Source organism: Tauraco erythrolophus, chromosome 10 (genome assembly GCF_009769465.1).
Source record: "Tauraco erythrolophus isolate bTauEry1 chromosome 10, bTauEry1.pri, whole genome shotgun sequence".
NCBI classification, from domain to species: Eukaryota; Metazoa; Chordata; class Aves; order Musophagiformes; family Musophagidae; genus Tauraco; species Tauraco erythrolophus.
The window spans coordinates 16,540,055-16,567,839 of record NC_141474.1 but is presented as its reverse complement, the minus strand read 5'-3'; the positions used below and the strand labels follow the sequence as shown (position 1 = coordinate 16,567,839).

Below are 27,785 nucleotides of genomic sequence, written 5' to 3'. Positions count from 1 at the left end.
AGAAGGAAAGGGGGATGTTTTCTAGCTCATGGTCCGTTGTATTTTTGCAGGTTATCTCATTGAGCTACTTCAGATCTGCAAAAAATATGAAGTGTGATTGATTTCCTGCAGTAATTCTGTAATGTTCAAAGAAAAATAATTACCCTTTTGAATGAAATGCCACTGAATCGTCACGCCAGGCAGCCGGTGAATAGTAGTCTTCTCTCCCACTTTTCGAACACCGGGAGCTGCGGAACTTGGCTTGCGCGAGGTCCCGGCTGTCCCCCGCAGTGCTGCAGCCCGCCCGGGGTCCGGGCCACCGCTGCCTTTACGTGCCGCTGTTCGAGCCGCGGCCCGGGGCGGGGGCCCGGGGCGCCGCCTCCCCCGGCCCGGCGCTGCCGCCGGAGCCCCCCGCGGGGCCGGGCGCCGCCTGATTGGCCGCAGCGCGGGGCCGGTGCCGGTGCCGCGGCGGCGAGAGGCGGGAGGCGGCGCGCGGCGGCCCGCAGGATGGGCGGCAGAGCCGGCTTCTTCGAGGTGGGTGCAGGCGGCGCCGGGGGGGCGGGGCGGGGGGAGCCCGGGCCGGGCCGGGCCCCGCGGAATCCTTCTGCCGGCGGACGGGGCTGCCCGGGGTCCCGGCGGACTCGTCTCTCTTTCCCTCTCCATCTGCATTGGACCACCGGGGAGCCGGGGCCGTCCGGTCCCGGGTCTGCCAAGGCAAGTGGCCGCCACTGGAGCCGGGCGGAGGGAGCCGGGGGGCATGCCGCTCGCCGGCGTTTCCTTGGGGCGAGGGGGCATAAGCGGACCCCGCCCGTCCCGTCCTTCCCTTCCGCGGGCACGTCCCCCTCGCCGCCCCTCTTCCCCGCGTCCCCGGTGGTCCTCGGACGTGGCCCCGGAGAAGGGCTGTCCCCGCGTTTCAGGCGGGCTCTCGGCGGTCCGCGGAGGCGCCGGATCAGTGACTGTGGGCTCCCCGCGGATCCTCCCGAGGGCAGTGCCGTGGTCAGCCTGCCGGGGTGGGTCTGGCAGTGCATCCCAGCCGTAAGCAAGCGCGAGAGCGAGGAATGTTCTCGGCACCTTCTGTCCCCAACTTCTTGGAAGACCCTATCGCCAGCCGCCGTGCACCTCGCCGAGAGCCGTCGGGACGGCTCCCGGTGCGGGTCCCTGCCCGGCTTCCCTCGGCGACGCAGCCCGCTCCGTCCGGCGGGGAGGAGCGAGGCGAGCGGCGCCGCGGCCCCCGCCCCGGGCAGGCGCCACCGGCCCTCTGCTGGCACGGTGCGTTCGAGTCTTGGCGTGGGAAATAAAGAACAGCCGGACGGAGTTGAGTACAGTCAGCTCCGTGTGTGTGCAGAAAGCGCGGAGTGACATGCACCTGGGGAGCACGACGAGTCGCGTTCCTCATTAACTTCTAAACAGCCACACCGACTTTTTGCTAGAATTAGTTAGACGGTAAATACAAAAATTCTTACGAGTGGCTTGTATTACAAAAACAGGTCGGCACAAGCTAAATGGCAGCAATCCTGAATGTGTTTCTGCAGGCTTAGACTTCAGTTTCTCCAGCACAGGAATTGCTTAAAAATGAACACAATCCTCTCCCCCTGTGCAAAATACAAAACGATTGTTGTTACAACATTAACAGAACCTAAAATAATCTGAAAAGCAGCTGCTCCTCTAGTTACTTAACGTGACCTGAAAGTTCAGATTTTGCTTTTCAAAGCTATGAAAGTGTTTTGGACATCACTAACAGTTCAGCAAAATAAGTTGTCCCTAGTTATTGTGGGTGTGAGGTAGGCACCTGCACTGTGCCTTTTCCTCTGCAGTGTTGACTTTCCTGTTTGGTTATTTTTTAGGAAGAACAACCGAGATTTTCACTGCCTCCTGCTTTCCTACCATGTTCCAAACTCTTGTGAGATCCAAATGCAGGGGCAGGCATGTGTGTATTACGTTCCTGAGTGTCTTAGTCATTGTCTGGTCTGCAGGTTTGCTCTTCTGCCTCAGCCATACTGAACGTCTGAATAGCACTTGTTGCTAGAAGACCTCGAAATCACGGACATTGTTATTGTTACCTGATTTTTCAGTCAGGGAAACGCAAGAAAGTGGAATGACCTGCCCCATCTTGCTATGCAGAACAATAGCAGCAGATACAGATCTTTGAGTCCTAAATCAAGATCCTATGTCTAAGCAACACTAATTCAAAATCAGAATGCCTCATGAATTTACATGTCAGCCTTGTATGTCTTAGTCCTTTTCTCTGTACAGCAGATAATGGCTGGAAACAGATTTGCCTAGGTCATCCAGTGTGTGTCTGAGCTGACTGAGGGTGTAGGATGTGGACAGAGACAGCCTATAGGTAGCACCGAGCAGTGCTGCTGCGTATCACTTTCTGCGCCGTTCTCCCCACTGAACTTTCTGTTATACATTCAATGAACTGCTTTCTGTTATACATTCAATGAATTTGAATTATGAATTGCATTTCCCCACCATGCATTCAAAACTGAGCTATCAAAAGAGAGAAGGTAAGTGTCCCACCTTCCCAATGCTTCCTGAGGGTTGTGTGGAAATCTCTATTGGTGTGACAAACATTTGCATTCCCTGTCTGAGGTACTGTATAGTTCTGTGCTTTTCCCTGTACATCTCTAAACCATTTACCCTTTATTGCTCTTCTGTGGTGCTTTCTTATATGAATCATGAAGCACTTTGCAATCACCAAACTGTCACTGAATTTTTTACAATATGACTGTTACAAGTTTAGCGGAGGTTTATTGGTGAAATGTATCTTACTGTTTTGTTGAGTTTGTGCATTTGATCATGTTTAGTACTCAGTCAATTTCATAGGTTCCTGAGTACGTAGGAAGGCCTTCTCCCTTGTCCATGAATAAAATGACTCTTTGGTGAAAACAGACCTACAAAAAGATGGGCAAAAGCATCGGACTGAGTGTGAGTGCTAAGACACCAGCTGCCAATTCCCTCCCTTTTCTTTATGAGAGTCTTGCTTGGTGCAGCTAAAGACAAAAACACTTTAAAAATGGGCAACATTATTGTGTTAAAGTGACTATTAAGAAGCCAGTGAAAGGCAGATTCAGCTTTGGAAGTACCTTTATCTCCTTCTTTTGAATTGGCTGCGTTGAATTACCAAGAATTATGAGCAACCACCTAATTAAGCCAAAGTATGCTGGACCTAACGGATGGACAGAAAAAAAACAGAGCGGCTGAGTGATTTCCCTCTACTTATGAGCTGTCTGTATTAGAACTGATATGCAAAGTCGGGTCCCTGTACTCCTAGACCTATGCCTCAATGGCTGCCTCTACGTTTCTTATTAATGCTAGAATAGTTCTTGTTTACTTTGGATATTGATATGTTTCTAATTTCACCTCAGCTTTTTTTCTGACTAATAGTTCAGGGGAAGCTTAGCAAGAACAACGATGGTTTAAAGAAAAATGTGCATACCTGAAAGTACTGTACTTGATAATTTGAGGAGATTCACCTCTGAAAATGTAGAGATTTATGATAAAGACTTGTATCTAGATAATTAATATTCTCTGAGTGTTTATTTCTCCAAATTGATTAGAGAACAGCGCTTCTGACCTATTTTAGATGTTTCAGAGCTTATCACACAGTTTATCCTAAAAGTGCCTGCTTGTCTCCTTTCCATACAAAGAATGTCTATGTGACGTGCTTGATGTAAATGTAGTAGAGTGCTCTGAAGTTAGGCTAATGAATTCTACCCTTTCTTTCTACTTGACAGGTTTAGATCTTCAAACGCATTTTGTAGAAAGAAAATAGTATGGCTCTCTGACTTTCTAGAGGAAAGATACTTGAACAAATACACTCATACTGTAGAAAATTAGTGTCATAAGAGCCACAGTTGTACTTTTGCTTCCTCAGCTGGTTTGGATGGGAAGCGCCTTTTGTGAGCAGTGATAACCAAACATGTTTTGGAGCCTTCACTCCCTGAGGATAGATTGAACTGACATATGCAGTACAGTCTAAATGCAATAATGTACTGGCCCCTCTTGCTCGCCTTTAAAATTTCTCCTCCTCCTGACCGTGATGAAAACCCTCTGAATCGCAAGGGAGGGGGTGACTGCTGCCTAGCTGGCATTGCTGAGATGTCACAGCTCCTGTTACAAAGGTTTCTCCCACTCAGAGCTATGCTGTCTAAAGCTTCATCAAGTAAGAGCTCTGAGAGCAAGTGCCAAAAGCAGGACTGCAGAGGATTTTAAGATTCTGTATCCTCCAAGAGCTGACTGAACAAGACATGGCCACATACGAGAGATTTGAACAGTCATTTAAGGGGACACTGCTGAAAATTGCTCTGCTGTTTGAAGACATCTGCTCTGTTTTCACAAGTAACATGAGATTATTATCACAGAAAGAGATGGGATGATAGGGAAAAACATTCTCCCTTTCTCTTCCCTCAGCACTGCTCCACGCACGAACACTTTCTACACTTGCTCGTGCTGCTTCCCTTAAAAGACAGCAATTTGTCCTTTTTCTCTGTGGAGCTTGAGAGAGAAACTTTTAATTTTGTATAGGAAAATATGATAGTAAAACACTACTCGGCAGAAGGTACCTGGAGCTACTCAGAATTTGAAGGCTACATTTGAAATCAGAAGTCTTATTTTAGAAAAAATAATGGACTTCTTTGAAGTGTATTTTAAAAAAATTATACAAATCTTTTGAGTTTGGAACCCCTAAGGGTTCCAGACTTCCTGGGGCTTCCAGTCTTCCTGCCCTGCCAAAAGACAGGAGACCCATCCTTGATACCTCTAGGTAAAAAAAACTGAAAAAAAAAAATCTCTCTCTTCTATCTCTTCAATTCCATGTCAAAAGCATACACTGGATGCACGTTTTGACATCCATGCACCAGATGATCCATGAAGAGTAGAAATGGAATTATAGATACTGAAGTTTAACACTGCATATCACAGTGCTGATACAAAGAAATGTTTGTGATTTAACAAAGAATTTATAAACCTCTTCTACCTGAATATTGTCATTGTAGAAAATAATTGCCATAAACTACAGCCCTGAGGCAACGAATATTCTCTTGCACATAGAAAAGGCTACACATTGGTGTTGAAAAACCTGGATGTCTACTTAGTGTTGAGTCAAAGCTGGCTTAGGTTCTCAGATGGAGTCACTCCAGGCTGCTTCATGGTTACAGTGATACTCAGTGAATGATGTGACTTTTCAACATGCAAGGGAAATTGGCAACTTGCGGCTCTGTGTTAGCCAGTGTAAGTAAATACCCACTGAGTCAGTATTAACTGGTGCAGGTTCCTTTCTCATCTTGTGTATCCTCCTGGAATATGTCATGCTAGTAAAAGCTGGAAAGCTTTCATAGGCCTTCAAGAGCCAGAATTTGCTATGAAAGCACAAACCTCTTAACAGCTTTTCCATTTTGTAAAAAATAAACCAGCCTCTCACTCTAAGGGAATAAACCTTCCTTTTCCTTCCTGACCATTCTTATGCTGACTCATTTTATGCCCTGTCAATTATATAAATGGATTTGTCTTTCTGAAGGATGACCCTTTGTAGCTCTACACCTGTTACCATCCTCTGGTCCAGCTCCACAAAGTGATTTGGGGTTTGCCATGCCTTCAGGTTAGGCACCCAGCTCCAAGACTGGATATGACAATTTGGTTAAGGTATTCAGGTTTACTTCAGCTCTACCCCTTCACTGTGTGGTGTCCCAAAAAGCATCCCCTGTAAGGAAATCCTGAATAGAATGACAATCGAAGGGAGCAGTGCTTGAAGCAGCCCAGAGAGACAGGGATTCAGAATTTCTCTTTGGTAGGAGACTGCCCTTTTCACTGGAATACACTCTTGTCCTCCCTGCCTGTACTTTTTGGTCTCTTTTGAATCCTTTAATCCTTGCTTAGTGGCCCTAGCCACCCAAGCCTTCCATGGGAGGAGAGGGGAATGGCAGAAGACAGTCTAAAGTAATTTTACCACTTCCTGGCAGAGTGTCTAACCATTACATAAAAAGTATAAAGAACTAGATCATCTCGTTTGCTGACAGTTTAGTTTCATTCAGAAATAATCTAAATTCTGTGCATTGTGGTGACCTTGGGATAAAGGCGTTTACTGCGTCAAGGTCCTCGAGGATTTAGATGCAAGCATACCTAACTATCAAATCTGAAACAGATGGAAGAAATAAAAATGTACTGAGTTTCAGCACAGTTCAGAAGGTGGTTCTCATTGGCTTGCATAGGAGCAGAACTTAGAAGCTGAGGAATAAGTACCTAGTGTGTATCTTGTGAACCTGTAAATGTCAGACATCTAAATTCTACAAAAGTGAAATTTAGTTGTGTAAAACCTTTTGAGTATGAGTGTCACTGTATCTCCTCTCTTTATACACAGTGAAATAATGTAATAAGATTCTAGTCTGATGAGATATGACCCAATTGCTTCAGAGAGTTAAGGCTTTACTTAGTTGGACTACTGACAGAATAAGGTGCAGCACTCCACAGGTAAGATGAGGAAATTTTGCATTGTGGTTGAACATTTGCCTTGGTTCTGCTTTGGGAATTCCTCACGCAGCATATGGTTAAACTATGGAACTCCCTGCCTCAGGACACTGTGCAAGCAAAAATTTACACAGATTTAAAAGGCAAGTGATAAACTAATGGAGGAAAAATCCATTAAAAGCTATTAAATACAAAGGCAGCACTTCTGATGCAGGAAAATCACAGTCCCTGTGTTTGTATCCTCCTTTCTCCTCAATCACTATATTCTTGCCCTGTTTTATTACTTCTTCTGAGTCATCTGCTGTTGCCTGTATCATAAAGAAAGATACCATTCTAGATAGATCTTTAGACTCATCCTCTGCAACAGTTTGTACATTCCCATGCAAAGGAAATTTCAGACTGAAAGTCATTTGTAGCAGCACCAGCAGCACAAACACAGTTTTAGGTATGAGTATGCTTACAGCAATTTCCCTTTGGCTTAATTCTATTGACTTCAGGAAAGTTATTCTTGATGTGCTCTAGTGTGAGATGACACTAGGGCATGCTTACTTCCTTCAGGATCAACAGATTATACCAGAAAAGTCTAAGGAGACAAAGAAAATGACTAATGCCGTAGGAAAAATAAAATGTTTAGAAAGATTTAATTAGGACTGTGACAACCACTGATTTATTATTTTTTTTTTAGTGTTAAATTCAAGGAATCTGACGTATGTAAGCACTAATAGTTAAGGGAGAATTAATAGTTCAGGGAAAATCAGCCTCTCTTGGGCTGATTGGTTCCTAGACTGTAAAACAAGCATTTTTTTTTACCGAGTAATTTCAAAAGAAATCAATACAATATATGCTTATGTCAGTGCTCACAAAATCTCACTCAGCTACAGTTTACTGAATCCGCTGAGTACAAATAGCAGCAAATAAAACTACCAAGATGCACAGACATGACAAGTATTTCCATAATAGTTATCACATAATTTTTGAAGATCTGTTGATCCTTAAGCATTTGATATGGCTTTAAACTGTGGGAATTAGATCTACTATATTTTTTAATCATATTGAAGGGACACTGCATCTTAAAAATTATTTTTTAAACACTGCTCAACTGTTCTTCCCCTATGAATAAACTTTTCCCCCTTGTATTTTCTGAATAAAAGTTTTAACAGTTGAATGCACTTTTTTCTGCTTATATCATATATTGATTATTCTTTGCCCTTGACCTGTTTTATACAATAATAATCAAGACATTTTCTGTTTTCAAAGACACTATCAATCCTTAATCCTTATGCACTAGAACAAATTTGGGTTCTCAACATTGAAGATATATATTTGTAGTCACTTTTAGAAGTGTCTTAACATAGCTATCTTGCACAAATCTGCCTATTGATTAAGTTCTACTCAAAGTAGTTTTAGAGAAGCTGCAACCTAAAATGCCTTTAGAAATTCACCAAGTAAGTAGACTGTAAGTCCTGCTGCACTAGTGCAAGCCAACAGTCAGTGTCCTATTGTGCTAAATGCTTTGAAAACACATAGAAATTAAAGTTCTCTGAGCGAAACAATTTGTTTGAAAGGGATGATACCCATCAGTAAGTGTTCCAAGAACAGATTGCTGGGTATCTAAAAACTGTTGCCAACCAATACATTAACTGACTTGGTGCTGTGCCTGAAAACACTGTGTTCAGTGCTACGTGGGTTCATGTGATTGGCCGTTATGTTCAGAAAAGATAACATTTCTTACCTTGGATGAGGCTTTTCTGCCCCTTATACAGTGTCTAAACACTGGAGGATGTTCTAATGCAGGTAAGAGGCATGATAATTAGAGGAAACAGTCACTTGTTTCTGTTGTCCCACAACCTTCTATGGGCTGGAGTGGAATCTAAAGCTGTGTTCCTACATCCGTCTTTCTGAAAAGAGAAAGAATATTTGATACTTGCTTAGATCCTGAAAGTTTGAAGTTCGGGAATGGAGATCCAAAAAAAAAAAAAAAAAAGAAACATTGAATAATTTAGGTTACAAGAGACTTCTGGAAATCATGTAGCCCAATTCCTACTCAAAGTAAATACAACTAGACCAAATGACATTGAGTCTTGCCCCGTCCAGTTTTAAATACCTCCAAGGATGGAGATTCCACATCCTCTCTAGGCAACTTGTTCCAATGTTTGGCCAAGCTTATGGTGAAAAAATTTCCTTGTATCTGATTAGATTTTCCCATGTTGCAACTGGTGTCCCTTGCCTCTCACCATTATCACTGTGCACTTTCAAGAAAAGTCTGGATCCATCATCTCTATAGGCTCCCTTTAGGTATTTGAAGAAACAGGCCCGTACAGGCAGGTATGTCAGTTTGACACTTCAAAGAGACATGCTGGAATGGAACTAAATAACAGTACAGAAGATGTCAGATGATTTGTTTGTTTGTTTTACACACTGATGTCTGAGGTTCACAAAAGTACCTAAATTTCTGTACAGCCACTCCCATGAAAAAGAGCAAAAGAAAATGCTCTATAATTTTCAGTCCAGCCTTGTGCATAATGATAATAGCCCAATTAAAGAGCATAGGTGGCAGAAAGATACCCAAACCACTCTGTGATTGGCCTGGAGAAGATTTCTCTAATACAGCCACTGGAGGCCATAGACTAAAACCACTCCTGGGGGATTCTGATCTAATATGTATATGCTGGGAGTGGGTATGGAATGGGAAGAAGACTGCTGAAACTGTGGGCGCTGCTGCAGTCTGTAGGGCAGCCCAATGATATTCATTGACACAAAAGCTTTGAGATACACCAAAGGTTTCAATAACCCTTGTAGAACTCGGCATCGGAAGGGACAAAAAGTGGTTTACAGCCCCCACAGTACTTGTTCTGTGGACTGCGAGAGTCAGAATGCTGTATTTCAAGAATAGCTCTCTGTGGGAAGGGAATCCACTTCATTTGCTTTCTGATGGAGATGTCCCACAAACAGATATTAAAACTTGAAATTTGTGTTATTTCAAATATAAAAAATGAAGGGGAAACTTACAATATCCCATATAAATGAAATAATCCCATTTCATTACATATCACAAAGGAGGAAAAGTGCTTATCTCCCTTGACCATTGTAAGGTTCCACTTAGACCTTACAATGCATAAGTAGAAAGTATCACTGCATTAGTATTCCTTACGGAGATCAGATTTTATACTTCTGGCTGGAGCTGAAGTGCTCCATTGCTGCACCAATAGAGAAAGAACAATTTGGGACCAGTAAAAGAAGGAAATAAGATACTTTAACCAAGTGATCTCTTCAAAGCAATCCTATTAGAAAGATACTGGACTGTAACTCCTATTTTTAGTAAGGAATCATATTTAAAGTCTAACGTTAATCTATCCTCTTGGCCAGTTAATACCAAACATGATTAATGCTAGATGTTTATTTTAAAAAAACAACAACAAACTCTCTTTAGTCATTTAGTGTGACAGATAAGCTTTGAACTTCCATTCTTAGCTATACCACAAAGTTCCATTACAAAGTGTTTGCTGAGAACACATGACATTAAAACACCATCACTGTATTTTAGGTTTCGCTAGCCAGCTGCAACCGGGCTTTGAAATGTCTGGAGACTTTTCTGCTTGGCCGTTGATTAAAATCATAACCTTTTGCCAAAGTGCCATTTGATCATGGAAATATACTGCTCTTTCCTTTTCAGAGCTGTAGCTAAACCACTGCTTGGAATATAAAATGTTAATATGTAGTTATTAATACAGGTGATCTGAGAGGCAAGAGTAACACTGAATATTCCTATAAGAACCTCGTAAGGATTTGTGAAGTCCAGCTCTGTAGCTGCATCTGTTCATTATGTCCACCAATGTTTTCAACTCTCTTTACAATTCAGATATTCTGGGAATAGTGCACATTAATCTTCAAGATGTATGTACTCAGAATATTTGCTTACATGCATATATAGGCACATTTATTTTTTTCCTCAAACTGTCTTTCTGTACAAATCATAAAATTCTGTTTCTTAGTGATTCCTGTGAAACCTCTCTATCCCTTATTTGTTCCTTTTGCTCTAGCATAAGAAAATACCCCAGATCAATGTGTTTTGATCAATCAGTTTTAGCTACTTCTGCTTCTGAATATATCTAGGAAGAATATTATTTATTTTGGAAGAATATTATTTTTTTGCAAGTTGAGTGCTTTGAGAACCTGGCTATGATTAAAGCTGTCTCTTCAAGACATCAGAAGTGTTTTTAACATAGTCCACAGATAAGAGAAAAATGGTGTCTCACTCTGAACAATGATTGTGAATTTGGGAATCAACTAAGAGTTTAGAGATAATTTAGCCAATAATTAGTAATTATCATTTTGTGTTCTATCAGGTGGAAATCCTTGACTGGAAGACAAAGAAACAGCTATGCTTCCTAGATAAGGTAAAACAAAAATCTGTATAAAATGCTAGATGCTATTTGAAAATTACTAACTTTTCTTAAGTAAACTTAGTGTTTCTGAAGGGTATTTCATCTCCTGATATCCTTTCTTTGGCCACTGAAGAAGCAACGATTATGCACACTTCTACTGACTACAGAGTACTTCAGCCCTTCTCCAGAAGGAGCTTTTAGGCAAAGAGCACAACTTCAGCTGCTTCACTAAGATGGTGCCAGTTGTGCCTTACTCACTCATAAGCCATCAAACTGTCACTACTGTTGTAGTAACTCTTGATCACTGCTAGAGAAGCTGCCTCTGAAACAGGTGCCACAAATTGTCCTCCCTTTTTTCTGTAAGAAGTACTTCGAATCTTCCGTGCCAATCCTAGCCATCTGTAAGAAAGTTACAGTTATATTGGTTGAATCACATTTTTGTTTGAATAGTCTTACACCTAGTAGCTGTCTTTCAAAATATGCATCTTACATACACAATATTTTGTTGCCTAGGTGGAACCAAATGCCACAATTAAGGAGATCAGATTGATGTTCCATAAATTATGTGAGTATAACTTTTGCAGCAGTTCACATCACATCAGAATATCCAGTATATATATATATATCCAGGAGAAAATTATATAATTTGAAACATGTAATGTACACACACATAATGCTGATTAACCTGCACATGAATGTGATCACAGTGAGATTTCTGTATCATTTTTTATACTATCCTGATAAACCTTTGCATTTTTCTGCTGCATAATTTCTTACAGATAGTCATGTTGAATAAATATTCATAAAAATATTTAACTAAATCTTATCTTGTTGTGTTGCATTCATTATAATAGTGGATGATCTAAACCAAACATTATATATCACACAATGCTGTATGGTCTTACAGATCCTCGGTGGTATCCAGCAAGGCAGTCGATAAAACTTGATCCAAGTAAGTACTTGTGAGGACTAGAGCAACAAAGCTCTGAGCAGGGGCCTGGCATAAAAGGTGTACCTTGCATGGGTATGAGCTCTTAAGAGTGAGTTTCCAGCTATGTTGATTAGCACTATGAAGGCTGAAAGGAAGCCAGAACAAATTTAATTCTTTCAAAGTATTGATCAGAGTTCCACCCGAGTGCCTGGTGCTTGGTAATTAACTCAGGAGTCTGCACATTGTTACAATGCACTTTCTAACTAGTGACCACTTTTGCGTTCAAGACAGGCAGCACAGAATCTAGACACTAATTTTCCTTAGCTGCAGTGAAATGATTTCCACAGTGATGCTCAGCTGGGAGTAGTAAAAAGGGTATGAGTTAGAGCTATCAATTCTCATAATCCTCTGCTCTCAGGCAGGAATTACAGTTCTTTTGAGGTAAGCTAATGCAAAACACATTGCCATGGATGTAGGATTTGCTGACAAAGCCGATGCCAGCTGGCTGACTTCATTAATGCAGTTGTAGGTAATGCTACTAGAAGCCTCTTAGTACATGGCCTGAGTGCACAAAAGAAAGTCTAATTGCCAAACTCTGTTAATTCATCTTAGCATTCATTATAAAACGTAGCACTTTCTTCTTTTGCTTCCAATAAGTATAATTTTACTTAAACAGTCCATTACAAGCATGCTGGTGAAGATTAGTTCATTGTCTAGAATCTGTCCATGGAAAACGAGTATCTTATTTCCTTTTTCAAAGGTTTAGCTTGTCAGATTCCTCCATGGACTTACGTTGTGAGACTTGCCATGAGAAAATGCCTGCCTTCTGGCAATTCCCCCTAATCTAGGTCTTAAAAGCTCGAGTACTAGCTCAAATCCTATGGAGTCACCTCCTAGCTGGTTGGTTGGGAAAAAAGAAGGCAATGAAAACCTCTGTAGGAGAGCCTTCCAATCGCAGCTTATCCTAGCTTCTGTTTGTCTGATGATGAACACTGAGAAGAGAGGAAGAGAGAGGAGAGAGATGGAGGTGCATCTGACCAGGAGGTCAGTGAACTATGTTAAAGGGCAGTGACCCATCAGCAAATTCTGCTGTAGCAGTGATGAAGCGAGACTAGACTAGGCAGGCACATAGGATTGAGAATTCTCCTAACTGTCTTGGTGTGAATAGAGGATCCAGATTTATATGTGATTACAGGGAAAAATCAAAATTAAGTATAAACATTCTTAGTTTGTTTATTGAGATTCCAATAAACCCACATCACATCAAAGAATCTCACAGATTGGTTAAAGCACAATCTAAAGCTAGTATGCTACCAAAGTTGACCTGAATTTCAGTGAAATGTAATTACTTCTTTCCTTCTCAGAAGGAAAGTCCCTGAGGGATGAGGAAATCCTGCAGCACCTCCCTGTTGGCACAACCGCTACCTTATACTTTAAAGATTTAGGGCCACAGATAGGATGGACTACGGTGAGCTATGCTTCAAGTCTGAGCCATTTTAATGGCTATTTTTCCATAATTAATCCTTACATCACTTTTTGTCTCTCTCCAATATTTCTGCATGATGCCTGCTCTGATAGTGGATGCAGGCAAAGAATCCTCATTACTTCAGTTCATTTAATCAGGGAAAGCAGTAACGATATTCTGAATGCCTAGTTCCCTGGGAGAGCAGCAGTGGAAAACTTGCTGCAGGGTAGGTTGGCTCTACTGAACTAAGGTGCAGGTTCTCAAGTGGATTTAGATGTCTACTGCAAAATCACTAGGAACTAGGTGTCTAAATGCCTTTGGGGGATCTGCTTCACAGCCTGTGTAACACTGCTGATAAATATCAGGATTATACTCCTATGCGTTCGTCCTGCACAGAGGCATGTGAGCAACTTCACAGGTCAGTCATTGAAGTGACTTCAGCAGGAAAATTCACAAAAGTAAGATCAGTTAGCTGTCTGCATCCCAGGATGCTAATGGCAGGCTAATGACAGCTGATAATTTCATTCAATATTAGTAGCCATGCACAAAGACCTCACATATTTACTATCTTAGCTCAAACGCAAATTCCATTACAACTCACTTGGCAGGCAACACAGCACTACTGTTTATGCAGTGAGGTGACCAATGACCTTCCCAGTTCTTCAGAAGGTCCATGATGCACATATTACACTAGATGTAATGAAAGACACAGCACAAAGGGAAAAGTAACCCGTAATTTAAAGGCACATTTACCGTTTCTTAGCTGTGAGACATTAATAAAATCTTGTGTTAATGACAAATAGCAAAGACAACATTCATAGGAGGTAAAGTAAAAAAAGTGAAACATTCTGCAAAACTGAATCTTCATGTCATTACTTTGGATGGAATGCTGATAAAACAGATAGCTATTATACAAACCAAAACACAGTAAGACAGGCAAAAACTTCTAATGAAATGCAGACTCCAAGACACACATGCATTAGTATATGCAAAAATATCACAGTGCAGAGTAACACCAGACTTCTGTCGTTCCATAATCTTTCATTTAGATTCTGCTCCTCATGCCCTTCAAGCTACTTCATTCAAATGTAAGCCAAGAAATACTTCAGTTTTATCAGATAAAAAGACAAACTTCTCATCTACAATCAAATCCCATCTTCTCCAGAGAAAATGCTGATTGTTACTGAAGTCAATAACAACTTTTCTGAGTGTCAAAATAACTCTAAACACATTAGAAAACAGTGGTTGTTTTTTGGTGTTCTTTTTTTGGTAGAAGTACAGTCAATCTCCCTTCTTTCTCCATAACTGAAGTACGGGCCTACCTTCCTCACATATAGAAGTGTGGAAAATTCAATTGTTAATATTTGGTCCAAAGTTAACTTCAATTTAAAGTGATGATCCTAAGAAATGCACACCTATCTGAAATGAAATCAAGTTAGATAATAGCTTCTTTGGTTTGCTCTCCTTTTTTTTTAAATTTGTGTTCAAATTAAAGATTGTTTGAACATAGAATGAATTGATTGTTTCCCGAGACATCTGCTGTGCTAACTGTTCATACAGATGCAGTCACCTGTGCACACTTACTGTGTTTCCAGTTTAAACAAAATTCATTCATTAGAAACAAAGCTCCTCTTTTTCAGTATAAATTCTTCGCCCAATTTCATTTTAAACCAAAATAAAGCAACAGTGTTTGAGGTCAAGAGGAGGGTGAGAGCTCCATAAATGTAACATGCATGCAGATTTATCATGATCTCTAGGCTGCCATGATTATCTTTTCATACCCATACTGCGTCAGCTGCACTGGCGATGGCTGTTTGTATGCAACCAAGGCAAATGCATTGCAAAACATTTACATGCATGTCTGCCAGTTCCATAGCCCATGCCCAAACCTGCTATTCCCTCCCTGCCTCTCTAAATGCCATTCTGGGCCAGAGGAGGTGTATATTCCACTGCATTAGTTATCACAAAGAAACCAAACCAAAACCATCATCTAATTCAGCTGTCTAATTATTTTCTCTCTTTTTGCAGGTATTTTTGATAGAATATACAGGTCCATTGTTCATCTATTTTCTGTTTTATTTCCGCATGCCTTTTGTCTATGGACTGGATGAGAGGTTTACATCAAGCCCACATCCAGTAGTTAAGTAAGTCTGTTTGCAGGCTTGAGCAGTATTTCTTGTTAGCATTGTAGTCTTATTCCAAATGTCTTGCCACACTTGTTTTTTTAAGCACTCTTAAATGCTTTTGTCTTGCTGTTTCTAGCTTGGCATGTATCTGCCATTCTTTCCACTACATCAAAAGGTTGATTGAAACAGTATTTGTTCATCGGTTCTCCCATGGGACTATGCCACTGAGGAATATTGTGAAGGTAAATTGTGTCAGAATCTATCCATAGCCCCCCCCCTTACAAATCCAACCCAGCAAACCTACGCTCTGCCTCTGCAGCACAGATTTTTTTGGTGTGGCTTTTGCAGTAATGCACAGCAAATCTCACCCATAAAGCTGTAGTTCTTTCACAAGATTTCTTAATGTTTCTACTGTATAACCTACATGTTGCCATACTGTTATTCATGTTATAGTAGTCTCATTGCTCTGTTAGAATTTTAGACCTTCATAGATTCATAGATTTCTAGGTTGGAAAAGACCTTATAGATCATCGAGTCCAACCATCCCTAATCCCCATTAAACCATATCCTCAAGTAGCTCATCCACCCTATTCTTAAACACATCCAGGGATGGGGACTCAACCACTTCCCTGGGCAGCCTATTCCAGTGGCTGACAACCCTTTCAGAGAAGAAATACTTCCTAACATCCAACCTGAATCTCCCCTGACTAAGCTTATGCCCATTTCCTCTTGTTCTATCTCCCATCACTAATGTAAAGAGCCCTTCCCCTAACTCCCCACCATCTTTTCTCAAGTATTTATAGGCCGTAATCAGGTCTCCCCTCAGCCTCCTCTTCTCCAGGCTAAACAGCCCCAACTCCCTCAGCCGCTCCTCATAAGTTTTATTTTCCAGCCCCTTGACCAGTTTAGCTTCAGCATACCCTTTCTTTTTACTCAGCTAGCTCCTTAGGTGTAAAGGCTTTAGTAACAACATTAAGGTAGCACAGGCAGGTACAATGTTGAGAGGGTTGCTTTTTAAAAAAAAAAAAATATCTAGTTTTTGTAACAGTCATTTTACATCTTCTTTGCCCCTAACGCTCTTTGCTGTCAAGCAGCTGTTAATTTATCTTTGATCTAATGCAAAGCAGCTTGGTTGTTCTGCATTTTCTTCTCCAGCAAGAGCACTCCCTAATGTTACCGGTGCTGCTGTGGCATAGGGCAGCTGTTGGGATGCAGATCCCCTATTTCCTAGATGTCTGTGTAGTAGTACAGTGGACTGCGTGGTTATGCATGGGCTGTGGTTATTTTACAAATGTTTGCAACAGAGTACACACTAGTATTCAAAAATACGCTTTATACTCAGGAAAACAGGAGACTATCATCTACAACTAGAAAAGCGTATAGTATAGTATCAGCATTTGGGTATTTAGCATTTGGTATTTAGACAGTCACTTGGCATTTGCATTATGGCAGTGATACTCCCAGCAGCTGAAACTCTGCTTTGTGGCTAACTCCTTACAGCTGTGGAGCAGCTCTGGTAGTTCTGGCGATGGCTTCATGCTTTCTAAATGGGAGGAGGATCTGTAGTTGAGCAGCGGCCCTCAGAAAGAATCCTTCCTAGCAATTTACTGTGTTTTCTGCAGCAGAGGAGTGCAGGGGTTGTTAAAAGGGCTAGCAGATCTTTTAAGGCTTGTTCTTGACACAACAGTAACTAACGCATGCTAAACAGTAGATAAATGAGCAACTTTACCTTGGAAAAGAATCTGTACTGTGTGATAAATCTTCATTTTCTCACTGCCATCTCCGACAACTACTTGTTGCTTTCAGAGCATGCAAACTGTTGTTGCTAAAATTGACATTTGTAGCAGTCATTCTGATCACTTCTACTTTTCCACCTTCTCAGGTCAGTGGTACTTGCTTTCATCTGTAAAGTTGCTTACAGTTCTTCTTCTACCTGCTCAGCAGTGCTTGGGTTTGATTTGCTTTTATAATTTCATTGACTTTGGTGGTGTTACTGCAAAATTGTGCCAGTGAGAAAAATATCACATCCTCTTCCCTTTTTGCTCTCACATACAGATGGTAGACAAAGCTTCCTATTTTAAGTTTTTGATCACATACATAGCAGATATAGCTAGCTTATTTCCTGAGCACAATGGAAAGCTACCTTTAAGAAGAGACACTTAAGTCTCAGTAAGCAAAGATCTGAGACAGGAACTGATGAGATTTGTGATTTTCATCCTTTGTTTACCAAATGGAAGTAGGAATAAATGATGCCGTAAAATTCAGCAGGGGTTCAACAAAGGCAGTTCTTGCTATATACTAACATAGTATAATTCTTTCTAAGATACGTGATTTTTCTAGGCAACGGAAAGGTAGAATACCAGATCTATCTGGTCTTAGTAAACAGCTGGCTTAGGGTGAATAAGATAGGGATTAATACAAAAATTGGGTAGTGATAAAGGAACTAAAAGAATGATCATGGTTGTGCCAGAAAAGGATCTGTCAGACCTTTAATAATAGGGAGGTAACAGTGGAATTCCTCAAAGATTAGTCTTATGACTGGTCTTACTGCACATTTTCATGGGTAGAAAGAAGAGATATTGATGCTTTCTATAAAAACAACTGGAGGAAAGAAAACACTAGACTTCAACAAATACCATTTAAACCAGAAGACAATATAATGAGACAGTCAGAAGGGTACATGCTGGTCATGAATAAATATAGGCAGGGCATTAAGAAATACTTTTGATCATCATAGGGATCATCAATTGGAATAGAGAAGAGAAAAATTCTAATCATAACTTTGTAAACGTAGGAATAATTTATTTATGGGATCCCTGCAATATCTGAACTTGATCCACAAAATCTTTTTATAAGAGATCGTTGTAAAGATTTATTATTCACCCAGAATATGAAAGATTCACAGAAACAATTTCTTTCTTTCAAGTGAGTTTATGAAGTCTGCATGTACTCTGCTGTTCCTATCTGAACATCACTGGAGGTTTTTGTATGAGCAATAAGGCTTCTAGTGACAGCTGGACATTTGTAGGGTTACTGGTAAAGACCTTAGCAGTGGCAGACTCCATTCATCTTAAAGCTCGTTTTCTTAAAACTGAGGACTACTCTTGCAGTAAATCATGTTCTTTGGATGAATAGGGCTTGTTCAGTTTAATTACAGCATGTATTGTTGGGAGCTGAGCCACGATAATTTATTTCTTTATTTAATTTTACTTTACCAAAATTCATTGCCATATTATCCATCCTGTGCCAAGCCCGAAAGTTAGGGAAAGGTTTTTCATAAGATGCCATTTCAAGATTATGAGAAACTGTTTCCACCTAAGTTTGTACAGCAGTTAGTAAATTGTAGGTGATGCTGGAATAAGCTAGTGTTAGGGAAGAAGCAGTAGTTTATGAATAGGACACTAACTAGATTGTTCCTCACTGCAGTCATTCTTCTGGCTCTGCTGCTTTTCCTGGAGGAAAGGGAAGTTGTCAAGGGAAATTAATCTCTCTGCTCTTTTGTCCCACCTGATATGTAATTATTGGTTAATAATTTGCTCTTTCTCATAAGTTATCTATTAATATATAATCTCAGAGCAAGGACATACCAGGTGCTTGTATTACAGCATACCCAAAATGATGTCCGTTTTGTCTGAGGTCTCTTGGCACTTCAGTGGTTCAATTAACTGTGAAAAGAAAGTAGAAACACAACAGAATGTTTGATACAACTGTTTGCAGTTGATGGAGGGTTTGCCCCTCACCAGCATTTTCAGAAAAACGCTCCGTCAGACACTGCAGACAGCTAGTGTGGGTTGCAGACGCTGAAGTCATCACTTTTCGGGATATTATTGCTAGAAATGCAGTTCTGGTATATATAGGGGGAAAAGGCTGCAAAATTCAAAGCAAAAAAAGAAAAACCTAAACCCATCAGGACAAGAAGGAATGCAGCATTGAATAAGAATTTTGGCTGCGTGAGCAGGAAAGGAAAGCTATGAAGGAGAAAGCAGAAGGACGTAGAAATGTCTAAGGTACATGAACTTATTGGAAGGCTAAGAAAAAAGCACTGCCAGAAAGAGTAAGAGGATCAGTGTTTTACTCTAGAGTGAAAATAGGAGGGAAGGAAAGATAAGGGGAAGGAAAAGAACTGGAGAAGTGCTAAAAGGAAGATAAAGAGCTCAGTTTTGGTCTTGTTGAAGTCCAGGTGATAACCAAACATGCCCTAAAGCATTAAAAACTGAGGCACCAGCTTTGATAAAGGAAGAAGCCTGAACTGATGAGAGGCAAATTTATGAGTTGTTGACAAGGGTTAAAAGTCTGTCTGCAACAGAATGGCACCTAGAAATTAGAGCATAGAGGAAGAAGTGGAATAGGCCAAGAAAGGGCTTCCCTCCTACCTACAGATATACGACGAAGGAAAAGATGCCCTGTCACCAAGATACTGAAGCAGCAATGAGTGTCAGAAGAAAAACCACAAGTGGTAGGGCCAGGAAAACCAAACAAGAGGTACAGATTGTCATTGTAAGTAGTTTTTCTCATGGAAGAAGTCTGCGAACAAGCTCTGAGATTGGTCAGGAATGAGTCAGTACAGCTGTTAGTGCAGCTATGTTACCAGAGTTTAGAGAATGGAAGCTGGCTCACAGAAAGCCAAGGACAGCAGCAAAAGGGACAAATAAAGATATTGCAGTGAAAGGGCAGAGGAAAGTGTCAGGCATGATGATTTTAAGTATGAAAAGTTAAAGCACGAGAAAGAAAGAAAACTGATGGGGTGAAGGAGAAGAGGAAAGTAAGAGATTGGGCAATACAAAGCAATAAACAGGGAAGAGCGCACAGTGCCTACATCTGGTTTCACAAAGTCTCAGGGATTAGCAAAACAAGTCTCTCTTTAATTCACAGTCTGCATGGCCCTTCATCTGTGGCCAAATGGCTTGCCAGACAAGATAAATTCGTTTTCAGTAGTATGATTGTACTTTCTAAAACTGTTTATAAACTTAACAGCTCCAAGAAATTTGAGAGGAAATCTTACTGTATAAGCACTACTTCCTTCCTGTTATTTTCTGTTGTCTGCTCCCACCTTACCACACTTAGTATTGTCATTTTTTGTTGTTGTTATCAGCAACTTGAAGGATCAGCCCAATTCATTGTAATCAGCGGTCCTTGCAGTGAATACTGGCCTAGAGAATTGTACTAAAACAAAGAAAATGTCCCTGTTTTTCAGAACTGCTTATATTACTGGGGATTTGCAGCTTGGCTTGCTTATTACATCAATCATCCTCTTTACACTCCTCCTTGTAAGTAGCAAAACAACCCTCAATATGATTTAAGTACTTATGTATTTGTGTATCACTAATCACATGTGAACTTTTTTTTTATAGCTTATGGGAAAAAACAGATAAATTTTGCTGTGATCATGTTTCTGGTAGGTTTGTTCTTTTTATAAAATGCTAAAACACGTTGCTTTATTTCTTATTTTGTGTAAGTTGAGGAGTGAGTAGGATAAGCAGATCCTTAGAACTTGAACACTTGGGATATCCTACTAAAGCTGACCACTTGCATGCAGAATGGGTAAACTCGTCAGTTTTCAGTGTGATCTTGTACACAACCACGATAACAAGGGAAGATTTTTATTCTGTATCCATTCCAAGACTGGGATATTTATCTACTGAGATGATCTCTCATAATCTTTAAAAGAATCCTGGATCTACCCAGTTTGTGACACTGTGTTTAAAAGCCAGTGAGTTTGTTTTGCGATCAAAATTACAAAACTGAGTGTTATGAATCACAACAGATCATAAAACTCAGAGAACTGGCCAACAAAGAAAGTATGTTGCTGATAATTTCCAGGAATACAGGTTCATTTTGCTGGACTTAAGAAATTTTTCACAGCTTTCCTTATGAAACAAAATTCTTAAGTCACTCTCTGTTCGTACTCGCAGTTCCTAGGAACATTTTATACATGCAGAAGTAACATTAGTGTAGCCAACAAAGATATACCCGTTTTTTCCCATGTATGTGAAACTTGTTTAGAACATCAGCTGTTTACTTGCTTTGAGAAACTAATTATCAGTGACTGCAGGATCTCGAAGCAGCTTCCCAGTATGAAAATTCCGTGAGATCACAATCTATTCCCGTTTTGTAGAGAGACTACAAAATGGAAGGCACAGAGCTGAGAATAAAACTCAGGAGCTCTGACCACCAGTCATTTGCTTTAATAGTTGTGCTTTGCAGACACCGGAGACTGTCCATAATCACATAAATGGGTCATTTCAATACACATTCTGCATAATTGATTGGGGAAGCATTGTTTAAAACCAGTGGAGGAAGCTGGGTCAATTATATTTCATGATTCATATCAGTTATACTCTAGAGAAGAAAACTTACTTAGAGTCCAACCCGTATCTTTCTTGGGATTTTAATAACTTTCGAGAAGCCAAAACTATCCAAATCAATTTTATGAGTGTTTTTAAAGACATAAGAATAACCAAAAGACAGCAAATATCTCCTGGGTTTACTTTTATCCCTTTTGGTTTATTGCCTTTAGATCTCATGGGGATTATATAAATAGTAAATTTGATCTTTTGGACTCCGAGTCCACATTTGCTGGCAAATACCATAAGTATATAAGAGAGTATAATATGGACTCATGTTTGAACAAAAACATTCCATCCTTCTGTCAGACAGTGATCTTGGTTAAGGATATTTATTATGTTTAGAATATATTCTTTTCCTTTTGTTGTGGGTTAGGCCGCTCCAGCAACCAAACCGCCCCTCCCCCCCCCCAGTCGTTGACTCACCCTCCCCCAGCCCCAGGGATGAGGGAGAGAATTAAAGGATAAATGGGATACCCGTGGGTTGAGATAAGAACAATTTAATACAGATGATTTAATACACAGTGTAGGTGCTCACCACCCCCTCGTACGCGAAGCCCGTCTCGTCCCGAAGCTGCAATCCCGGACAAATGCGAGGCCCCGAAATAGAGAGGGGCACAGAGAGAGAGAGAGATAGTACTCCGAGAGTGGGAGTACTGGGAGAGAGAGGGGGGAAAAAGGCAATAGAGCAAAAGCGCAGCAAGCGCAAAAGAGCGGAAGCGGCGAAAGAGCCAAAGCGCAAAAGCCCTTCTGTCCAGCTGACCCTCACTTTTATACTGGGCATGACGCTGCATGATATGGAATACTAACTGGCCAGTTTGGCCCTCAGTCTTAAGTTCCACCACAAATCACAAGGGGAATCGTGGCCCCCTTGTCCCGCCCTGCTTCTGCACTCCGGCACACTGAAAAGTCCTTGGAGCCTCACGTCCAACCACAAACATCAACTTGCTATCAGCATTCTTCTCAGAGCGAGCCTCTGAGTAAAACCAAAACACGGAGCTCTTCTAGCTGCTAAAAAGAAGAGCTAACTCTGTCCCAGCTAAAACCAGAACACCTTTTTTTTTTTTTTAAAGTACCCCTAGAAATAACAAAAGGAAGAAGAGTGAATCGAAGGGAAGCACGTTTTTAACTTTGTAATGCTTTTTCTTGCAGCTGTGTGAAGCTGGAAATTTTTCCATTCATGTTGCACTCAGTGACCTCCAGAGATATGGTAAAAATTGCATTATAATTTTTCACTTTTGTGCAGCCATTCAATACTTCTGCAGTTACTCTGCCTTATGAAAGACCTGATCCTGGAGGGTGTTGATACCTGCCAGCTGACTGCTGTGGGAGTGCAGGTTGCTCAGCACTGTAGAGACTGGATTCTAGGGGAGATCAGACAGTGCAAGGCATCCAACACCGGACTGTTAAACAGCACTTCCTATCTTACTCTAATTTTTATTGATTAGGGCCAGGTTGTGTTGGGGGGAGCAGTTATATTAGTTACACTGGTAGTGCAAAAGGAAACAGTGCTAGTATAAGCTATACTTTGGTGAGCAAGGGAAAGTAATTTCACGGGCTTCTACAGGAGGCACAAGATCTCTGTGCAGGCCAGGGTTCCCTGGCATGAGCCCAGCGTTTTACAGCTATCAACTGACTGGTAAAATCCCATTCTGTGAGAATCTGAGAAAACTTTTACTTCTAAATCTAAAACTTGAGATACCTCTTCTTACAGGAGTGACTGTGATCAAAGGCATATGCAGATGACTTTCTAATGCCCAGAACATTTCCTCACAGTTATTCTATTGCTTTTTGTGGGTCTAGAGGACATCCTGTTCTCCCACATCCAGCTTGTTGCTCTGACAGTGATGAGACATAGGAGTAGGCAGAGTTAGGTTGTCTTTATAGGAAACAATATATTTAGGAGTGTGAATATTCTGTGATTTGTTTTCTAATCTATAGGATCCAAAACCCGTAAGATCCCATATCCAACAAAGAATCCTTTCACATGGCTGTTTTTCTTTGTATCTTGCCCTAACTATACGTATGAGGTATGTATTTTCAAACAAGATATTCAGATTTTAGTTTTGCTGAATATATTTTCATTTCTTTTGGAATGTTAAGCATGGAAAAAACCTCTGGAACAGTTCAGCATAATACATTTCCCTTCCTCCCCTAAACCCCATGAAATCAAGATTGCAGACAGGAACTTGTCTGTTCTTCCTTTCCTCCCTTGAGGCAGTACTTACTAGGCGAACCTTAAACAGGCAGCCCAGGCCCTGGGCCTATGCTTCAGTGTGGCTGCAAGACAAGACAGATACACTTTAAAGTGGTGCAAATTTTGCAGACAGGAACAGGGAGATTGCCACTGAATGCGTGTTGCAATGAGGGAATGGGGGCATCTGGTGGATTTACAATATAAGAGAGCCCAGGAGTATCACAGTGCCCAGGAAGACAGTGGGCAGACGAATAGAATATGTTGTTGTAGAGGAAACAGAGAAATAGATGAACAGAAGATATTGTGCTAGAGAAAATAGGCCCAGGTCACATTCTCCATTTTCTTAAGTTATACAGAAGCTTGTATTGGTGGTGACTGCTTTAGAAGCTTAAATCAGTTTACCACTTCATATTCCTTAATCAGGAGACAAACTCCTGACTCCGTTCCAAAGCAATTAAACTCAGTGTAAAATTCACTCTCTCATAGAAGGACAGCATCAGGTTTTAACTTCAGTGGAGATTAGCAGATGTTAATGAGAACAGCATTTGGCCTCAGACTATAGAAAGTTACCATTCCTAGCACTGATGGAGGTGTGGCAAATACAAATTAGGCAGAGAAATGGAAAGGATCACACTATGTTGTAATGCTTAAAATTTTATCATGAAAATAGCTATGGAAGCAAACATGAAGATTTTGTTTCTGATAGTAAGGCACTGTTCACCTTTTTGGCTAAAGGTTATTAACACTAGAAACTGATATGGCTGACCTTGGCTTTTTTTACCTATACTAGGACAAGGTTGTTTTTGATCAATAGAGACATAAATGCAAATGCTGTCACCAGAAATATTTTAAATTTCCTTGGCCAAAACAGGTGGGGACCTGGATCAGTTTCACTATCATGACTCAGTGTGTTCCAGGTGAGTAATGTTTTGGAACTTCACCCTGAAGTGATGTCAGCAACAAGAGTGTGTTTTTAGCTTGATAATGAAACGTGTATTTCTCTCCCTTGCTTCCAGTGGGGCTGTTCGCTTTGCTTTGCTTCATTCAGATGACAATCTGGGCAAAGGATAAACACTGCACCTACCTACGAGAATTCAAGGATTATCCAAGTTTTCGAATGCCAATTATTCCCTTCTTGTTGTAAGAAAAAAGGTTTAATTTGAATATTGCATGGAACTTCAAGAAGAAAAAGCTCATAAACCTCCTGCTAAATAAGTGAATTAATTTAAAGGATTTTGGTGCATGTTGAATCTCCACTGCTGAGGGAAATTGTATGCACTTGAAAGCTACACTTCCTTATGCTCAAGAATTCTCAACTCAGAAGTACCTTCAAAAAATAAGGCTTCATTGCACAGCTGGCAGTCAAAAGCCTCTACAGTTCACTGTAACCTGATTGACTTAAATTTTCCTGTACTAGTCTATTTAGATTGATGGATCAGAGATACTGAGAAGTCTGTGCCGAAAGCAGCTCCAAATTTAGCAGTGGCATTCTGCAAGACATAAGTACATTGGAACGAGGACATACCAGCTAACTACTAGAGAGCTCAGCTCAGCCAGCATGGCCAGCTGGCCTGAAGACAGTTGCATGATCTGCCTTCTTTGACTTGAAGAAGAGTGTGCTGCCTGGAGGCAGGTGCTTTATAACAAACAACATTACCAAAGAATATGAGTGGTTCGTGGAATAAAGAAATAGGCAATATCTCAAATACCTGGTTTGGGTCTAAACCCTAATTTGCCAAAAGAATCTGAAGTAAGAAGTATTTTAGTATTTGTGGATGTAACATCCTGTGGTTTTGGGTTTTTTTGTTTGTTTGTTTTTAGTCTTCTTCATTAGCAAATTGCATACTAGTAAATAAGGTTCAGAAGATCTGATCTATGCTATATCTGTGATATTTGGCCTATTTTCATATAATAAGACCTTATTATACTAAGGGACCTTTTACCTAGCATTTTGTCAGCATTCTCTGAATAATTTTTAATACACTTTGTAAATACATGAAGTGACTACTAGTCCTCAGAATGCTAGCTCCCTTCCTATTTTCAGAGCCAGGGAGAAAAATCAGCTACATTTTGGACTTCCTATGTTTTCTTTTTCACAAGATGTTCAGTGGGACTTAGTTGGGTTTTGTGCAAAAAAAGACTATTGCAATTTATCTGAGTGACATTTTAAAGAAGCTATTTTAGAATATGAAGTGAATGCGTAGATACTGTTTTGTTTCATGATTAATTTATTTATCTATAATGGATGTATAAAAAGATTTTTGCAACTATTTGTAAGGGTGAAATATGCAATAAATTCTAGACTATATTTTGAAATCATTTGAAATAATTATGGCAAAAGAAGAAGACTACAGCTGGTTGCTGAAGTTTCGTAATATTTTGTACAGTAAGAAGCAAGAATGTCCTTATATTAAAAAAACAGGTCTACATCAATTGAAGAAAAAACCTAACAAAGCAAAAATACATGACCCAGATTTTATTTCTGTATAACATATCTTAGAGGAGATTTCTTAGAAATTGTTAGATCTGGTAGATAACTGAAGCAATACATCATTACGAATTTTTTTCAGTATTGTTATTTTCCACTAGTTTAACTGTGAACCAGAGAAAAGAGCTAAATGTTCAATGATTTCCCATGTGTGCAGTGTGGCGTACAAGCAGGTTGAAATTTTCCTTCTGAGCACATACTCATTTCACACTTTACACCCACTTAAGGTCCAGTCACAGGAAAGAAGAAAAATTTGATCTTGTTTAGTAACAAAGATATCTTTCCAGGCCTCCATAAGAAAACAAAACTTCTGGCAGATTTGGACATACTCTCTTTCCTTTTAATCTCTATTTTGACATTCTGCTTCTGTCTGAGAAACTTAAAGATGAGTATGAGATCATTTTCTTTTTTAAGGAAATTTCTTGCCTGTGTCTGAGATCTAAATTAATTCTTCCCATTCTTGCTAAGACAACTGTCCATCTTCACTGTCAGCCTGGTGAGACAGTGAAGCAGTCTGCCAGCACTAGCCCCATCAGCCGGCAATGATGTTCTGACCTTTGTAATCCTGTGCACTCAGGATGGCAGGAAGCCACTTCTAAGCTGGGCAATATTCTCTGTCTTGGGACATGTCTGCTGACTGGTAGCAGTTGACTTAAGAGTTAAATAAAAAAAACCTACCAGCCTGAAAGGACCAGACAGATAAACTGTCTTTGATGCTCTTTACATGTCAAGAAGGAGGAATGAGACTTTCTTCTTGTATTTTATAGTGAACTTTATGTTAGAGGATGGTTTTGTTCTATAGCAAGGACCTGCCTTTCCTTTGACACTTTCAGCACGTAGTGTTCTTGGTAGAGCAGCAGAAGTTGGCTGTTGCTAGGGCTGTTGCTGTTGTGAGCAGAGTGCTCAGAAAGGTCCAAAAAAATCAGTATAATACTGAGTGTGGGAACCTTTGTTTTACCCTTGTACTGCTCCGTTATGGCACGTCTTTGCAGTGTGCACACTGTAAGTGCAAGTGACTGTAGGAATAGTCTATGCAACTGCCTGCTGATGCAAAGCAGGGGACACCTTTGCTTCTCGGCTGGCTCCAGCTGCACGGGGATGCAAAGGAATTTCCTCATCCTCCATCTGCTGTTTAGCAAAGTTCACAAACACCTGTGTGAGGAAAGCAGAAAATGTCATCATCTCATCCACTGAGATGAGTTAGTGGAATGTCTCTGTATATTTCCATCCTCTTGGCCTCTCTGCAGGGAAGAGACAGAAAGGGGAATCCATAGATGTGAACTGAACTGAGACTGCGTATCAGTGGGGATCTTCTTTATTTTGATAAACTTTTTTGCAACTTCCTTCCTTTGTATGCACTTACTTGCAAGTAAAGTCTTATTTTTTCTTAAGCAGGAGATGG

The 27,785-nt window shown here is 40.6% G+C and overlaps 2 protein-coding genes across 4 annotated transcripts in view; one reads left to right on the top strand and one right to left on the bottom strand.

Annotated features, from left to right (window-relative positions):
* The first annotated feature begins 156 nt into the window (after positions 1-156).
* TECR (trans-2,3-enoyl-CoA reductase) lies at positions 157-25,039 on the top strand. Its single transcript, XM_086617273.1, has 13 exons — positions 157-513; positions 10,794-10,844; positions 11,346-11,397; positions 11,740-11,784; positions 13,128-13,231; positions 15,257-15,372; positions 15,491-15,596; positions 20,549-20,621; positions 20,706-20,749; positions 22,851-22,908; positions 23,640-23,728; positions 24,767-24,812; positions 24,912-25,039. Exons 1-13 carry the CDS (start codon positions 157-159, stop codon positions 25,037-25,039), a joined length of 1,269 nt encoding a protein of 422 aa, XP_086473399.1.
* Positions 25,040-27,412: 2,373 nt separating this feature from the next.
* Positions 27,413-27,785, bottom strand: part of ABCA4 (ATP binding cassette subfamily A member 4) — a 74,978-nt gene continuing 74,605 nt past the window's right edge. For all 3 annotated transcript variants that reach the window (XM_086617662.1, XM_086617663.1, XM_086617665.1), the window contains exon 49: positions 27,413-27,535. In XM_086617662.1, the coding sequence (XP_086473788.1) occupies positions 27,413-27,535 (123 nt within the window). The remainder of the gene's footprint in view (positions 27,536-27,785) is intronic.